The sequence below is a fragment of the Equus quagga genome, chromosome 13 (genome assembly GCF_021613505.1).
Source record: "Equus quagga isolate Etosha38 chromosome 13, UCLA_HA_Equagga_1.0, whole genome shotgun sequence".
NCBI classification, from domain to species: Eukaryota; Metazoa; Chordata; class Mammalia; order Perissodactyla; family Equidae; genus Equus; species Equus quagga.
In genome coordinates, this window is record NC_060279.1 from 39,655,181 (window position 1) to 39,659,492 (window position 4,312).

At 58.5% G+C, this 4,312-nt stretch overlaps 1 protein-coding gene across 2 annotated transcripts; it reads left to right on the forward strand.

The window, feature by feature from the left end:
* Positions 1 to 1,016: 1,016 nt before the first annotated feature.
* S100A2 (S100 calcium binding protein A2) lies at positions 1,017 to 4,312 on the forward strand. Of its 2 annotated transcripts, none has more exons than XM_046684248.1 (3): positions 1,017 to 1,151; positions 2,958 to 3,104; positions 4,059 to 4,312. In XM_046684248.1, the coding sequence occupies exons 1-3, from the start codon at positions 1,134 to 1,136 to the stop codon at positions 4,209 to 4,211; spliced, it is 318 nt and encodes a 105-aa protein (XP_046540204.1). In that variant the 5' UTR covers positions 1,017 to 1,133; the 3' UTR covers positions 4,212 to 4,312. The 2 variants fall into 2 exon arrangements, with proteins under 2 accessions (XP_046540204.1, XP_046540203.1); XM_046684247.1 differs by lacking the exon at positions 1,017 to 1,151 and adding an exon at positions 1,394 to 1,547.

The window sequence follows — 4,312 nt, forward strand, 5'->3', positions numbered from 1 at the left end:
GGGGTCCAAGTGCGTGGGGATGAGGGGACACTGGCTGGCTGTGCAAAGATGTAGGAGAGGATGCCAGAGGCCCCAAGGCTTGACTTCATCTGTGCTGCTCAGACTGCCCCCACGTCCCATGGTGACCCCCAGAAAGAGAGCAGCCTGGCTTCCCGGCTGATCCTCTGTCAGTTCTCAGTCTGAGCTTCTCTGTGGCGTCCTGATCCAAAGCTCCCCGGGTGGGCCTGAGGAAGGGTGTCGTGCCAGCTCTCTCCTCCCAGGCCGGGCTGGGGTTTCCGCCTGTGCTGCCCTGGCCCTGGGGGAGGAGGGCGGTGCTGCTGAGTCACTGCCTGGGCCTCTGGGCCTGGAACCACGGGTGAGTCACCTAGGATTAGGGGGTGCTGGGGGAGGGGAAAGAAGCTGCTGGACATCTGGAGCGGAGGGGGGAGCTGGGCCCGCAGGAAGGGCGTTGCCCGCGCCACCGGGTTTTGGATAGACAGAGCAATAGGTAAAGGGGGCCTGAGAGGGGGCAGCGGGAAGCCTGCTCTGCCCCAAAACCCTTCCCCCGGGCTGGGTCCTGAAAGGCTGCCATATTTGCCTTTCTCTGGGTCTGGGGAGGGGCCTGTGGAGGGGGGTTAGGGAGGGCCGTGACTGTGGCCTCCCCTCAGGCCTGGCCTCCTGGTTTGGGAAGCTGTCCTGGCCTCACTCACTTCCCCCGCAAGCTGGAGAAGAGGAGGCCTGAGTTTACTCTTCTCCCTTTCAAACTCCTTGGGGCTTCCTTACACTCCACACAGACGTTGCTCACCCCAACTGCCATCGAAGCAGAGCCACCTGCATGTCTCACTGCTTCCCTGTCTCCTTCCAGACCCCTTCCCACCCAAAGGCAGCCTTTCAAGGTATTTCTAAGCACACCCGCTTGCCTCATGACCTGGTGAAGAGGTATTCCGGCGCCAGTGCCGGTGCCGGCTATTAGAAGTACCTTTGTTTCCCCCACTGCCTGAAGTCAGCCCTGCCCTCTTCCTCCTGATGTCTCCCAGCTGCCTTCTCTGGCCACTCGCTGTCTAAAGGTGGCCCCAGACGTGTGCACACATGCATGCACAAATGCAGACGGCCCTGTGAAGTCCCCGCTTGCACCTGCAGCCCCTGACACACCAATGAGCTGTGACTCACAGGCATGTATCATGAGAACAAGGTCTGGCATGAGTCTCCAGGCCCCACGAACAGGGCTGCGTCCCCTCACCCTGGGCCCAGGCTGACCCTGCCCCATGACATCTCTTACTCCCCTCTGTGGTCTGGGTGGGTGGGGGCTGGGGGGGGGGGGCTGCCCTTGGCCGCCTGGAGCTCCCCTCCAGCTGATGGTGGAGCTGGCAGTCTCTGGGAGGGAGGGGGCCGGAGCGGGGCAGTGGGTGGGGATGGCAGGAGGCCAGGCTTTGGCTGGATCAGGTTAGGGCAGGTTGGGTTTCCTTAAAATGCCAAGTTGGGGGCCAGTGGGGCTGGCGTATAAATCCCCACTCTGGGCACCTGGCCCTTTGCTTCCCTTCCTGAGGCTCTCTCTGCCCTCCGGTCTGGTGAGTACCTCTGTCCTGCTGAGGGCTGGGTGGGGCGGACCCCCATGGGTCTCTGCCTTTGTCCCTGTGTCTTGATCTTTGTTTCCAGAGTTTTCTCCCTCCGGCCTCCTTGGTGGATCAGCCTGGGACCTCTTGGGTCTCTCCTATTTGGAGGGATCTCTGTGAAGTATCAGAGAGGGTTTTTCCAGGTTCCTCTGTGAGATCTCAGTTTAGGGGTTACTCTGAGGCACTCTCTCTTGGGTCTCTCAGTCTAGAGGCCCTTCTTGGGGTCTAGGCCTAGGAGTATGAGGGGTGTGTGGGGGTGCTTAATGAGAATCCTGAGTTTGTTTGTTTTTTATTCTTGTTTTTTGCCAAGTCCTGGATTCTAGCAGGACTAAGGAACAAGAGCCAGAGCGCTCAAGTGCTTGGGCCCACCTGGGTCCCTGCCCTGAGTGGTGGCGTAGCTTTGCCCACTGCAGCCTCCACTCTTCCCCCACCTCTGGAAGGTGGGGTTGGAGGGGTTGGCGGGGCTGGCAGGAGCAGCCCAGGGCTTTCCCTGCCTCTGGCACCAGCTCCTCTGGCCACACCCTGGGACCTGCTTGTCTGGGCGTTCTCAGAGGCAGGGCCCTGGAAAAGATGACCCCTGAGGTCTGTCCCTGTGTTCCCAGGTTCCTCCCAGATCCTAGGGCACTGGACATTTAATTTCTTTAATTCCAGTCCCAATAGGATTCTCCTTGGTGGGGAGGGTGTTCCGTTGGCTCCGTCTACCCATGCCCTGCCTGCATTGAAACAGCAGCCCTTGGCTCAGGGGAGGGGAGACACGTTCCCTACCCTCTTAGAGCCCCTGTTCTGAGGGAGGAAACTCACCTGCCCACAGGGGCTTCCATGGAATGATGTGAGCTGGGAGAGCGACACCCCCTGGCCTTGGGAATCCCTGGTGTGAGGAGAGAAACAACTCCTCAGGGAAGCTCATATCCCTAGGCTGCAGCCATGGCTCCTGCCAGAGCCCAGGGAGCCCCCCTAACTAGCCTGTGGGGAAGCCCATCTCCCCATTGCTGACTCAGAGCCCACTGGCCTGGGAAGGAGCTGTGGAGAGAGGGTTCCAAATGGAACTCTGGCCACCTTGTCATTTCCCTTTCCACAGACATCAAGGCGGGGAGCCCTGCCCTCGGGGTGTGCCCCAAGTGTAATCAGAGGAGACACGAGGCCCTGCCCTCGGTGACTTCCAATGCGGGGGGAGGGTTGGCATCTGCCCTCAGAGTGAGGTGGAAGTGTGGCCCCTGCCCAGGGAGCCGCAGTCTGAGGGGAAGATGCAGCCCCTGCCTTCCCATTCAGAGAGATCTGGAGAGGCAGGTGCGGGCACAAGGGCAGAAGTGGGTCCTGCAGACTGGGCTCAGGCATGTCTATCACCTGCCACTCCTGTGGCCACAGATCAAGATGTCCAGTCCCCTGGAGCAGGCGCTGGCTGTGATGGTCGCCACCTTCCACAAGTACTCCGGCCAAGAGGGCGACAAGTTCAAGCTGAGTAAGGGGGAGATGAAGGAGCTTCTGCACAAGGAGCTGCCCAGCTTTGTGGGGGTGAGTGGGGCTGCCCTGGGCCGGGAGGGTCCTGGTGTGTGAATGTGGGTAGATTAAGTCTCTTCTCCCCTCCTCTGGGGTGCCTGCTGATACAGATGCCAGGATGGAGCCAAGCCCTTCATGGCCTCCCCTGAGTGGAAGCGAGGCCCACATGTGAGTGCTGTATGACTGGCTGCTCCCTGCAGCTTTGCAGAGAACAGATGTGCTGGTAGGGCCCTCAGAGTCCATCTGTCCAATCCCCTCATTGGAGAGTTGAGCAAACCAGAGCCCAGAGAGGGGAAGTGAGTGGCCTAAGATCGCACAGCTCTCTCTCTCTCTTATTTTCTGTATTTTATGCCAAACTAAGAAGGTGTGTAGGGAGAGAAAAGCCCAGCTAAGATGTGCACCCTGGGACGTTTTGCAGAGAAATGCAGTCAACTCTCAATTTGCCCTTTACCCTCCCCATTTCCACTAGATTATCCGCGGACACCTGGATAATCACAAAGTCAGGTCTCAGACATTGAACATATGAGGCATGCCGTTCTTTTCTTTTAAAAAATTTTTTGGTCAAATTTTTCTAGTTTGATTTCATTTTGGCTGATATTAAAAAGAGTTCACCTTTTCTGAATTTACTTTGCTGGTGATCGGAGTGGCCTTGGCTCCAGAAGTCAGCAAAATGGGGGTAACGTGCCCATCTTGCCGGGCTCCTGTGGGGAGCGGAGCCGATCCCGGGCTTCGGGAGTGCCTGGCGTGCTCCCAACTTCCAGCAGGGAGAGATGGAGACTCTCCCCAATGAACATCTGTCTGTCCATCCTCATTTGCGGGGCCTCTTAGTGACTCCCAGGGGTTCCCCGCCCACCGCTTACCCTGCTGTCCAGGGGGGAGGGGCAGCCGGGCTCTGACCAGTGCGTGTGTTTGGTGTGGAAATGGGATGGAGAACAGCCTAGCGATGAGCCCACTCTCTCTCGCTTTCAGGAGAAGGTGGATGAGGAGGGTCTGAAGAAGCTGATGGGCGACCTGGATGAGAACAGCGATCAGCAGGTGGACTTCCAGGAGTACGCTGTTTTTCTGGCCCTCATCACTATCATGTGCAACGACTTTTTCCAGGGCTCCCCGGACCGGCCCTGAAGCAGAGCTCTTGGCTGCCTGCCATGGGTCTCTTGGGCCCAGGAGGACTCTCCATCCCTTTTTGTTTTGTACTCAATAAACTTTTTTTTGTTTGTTGGTAA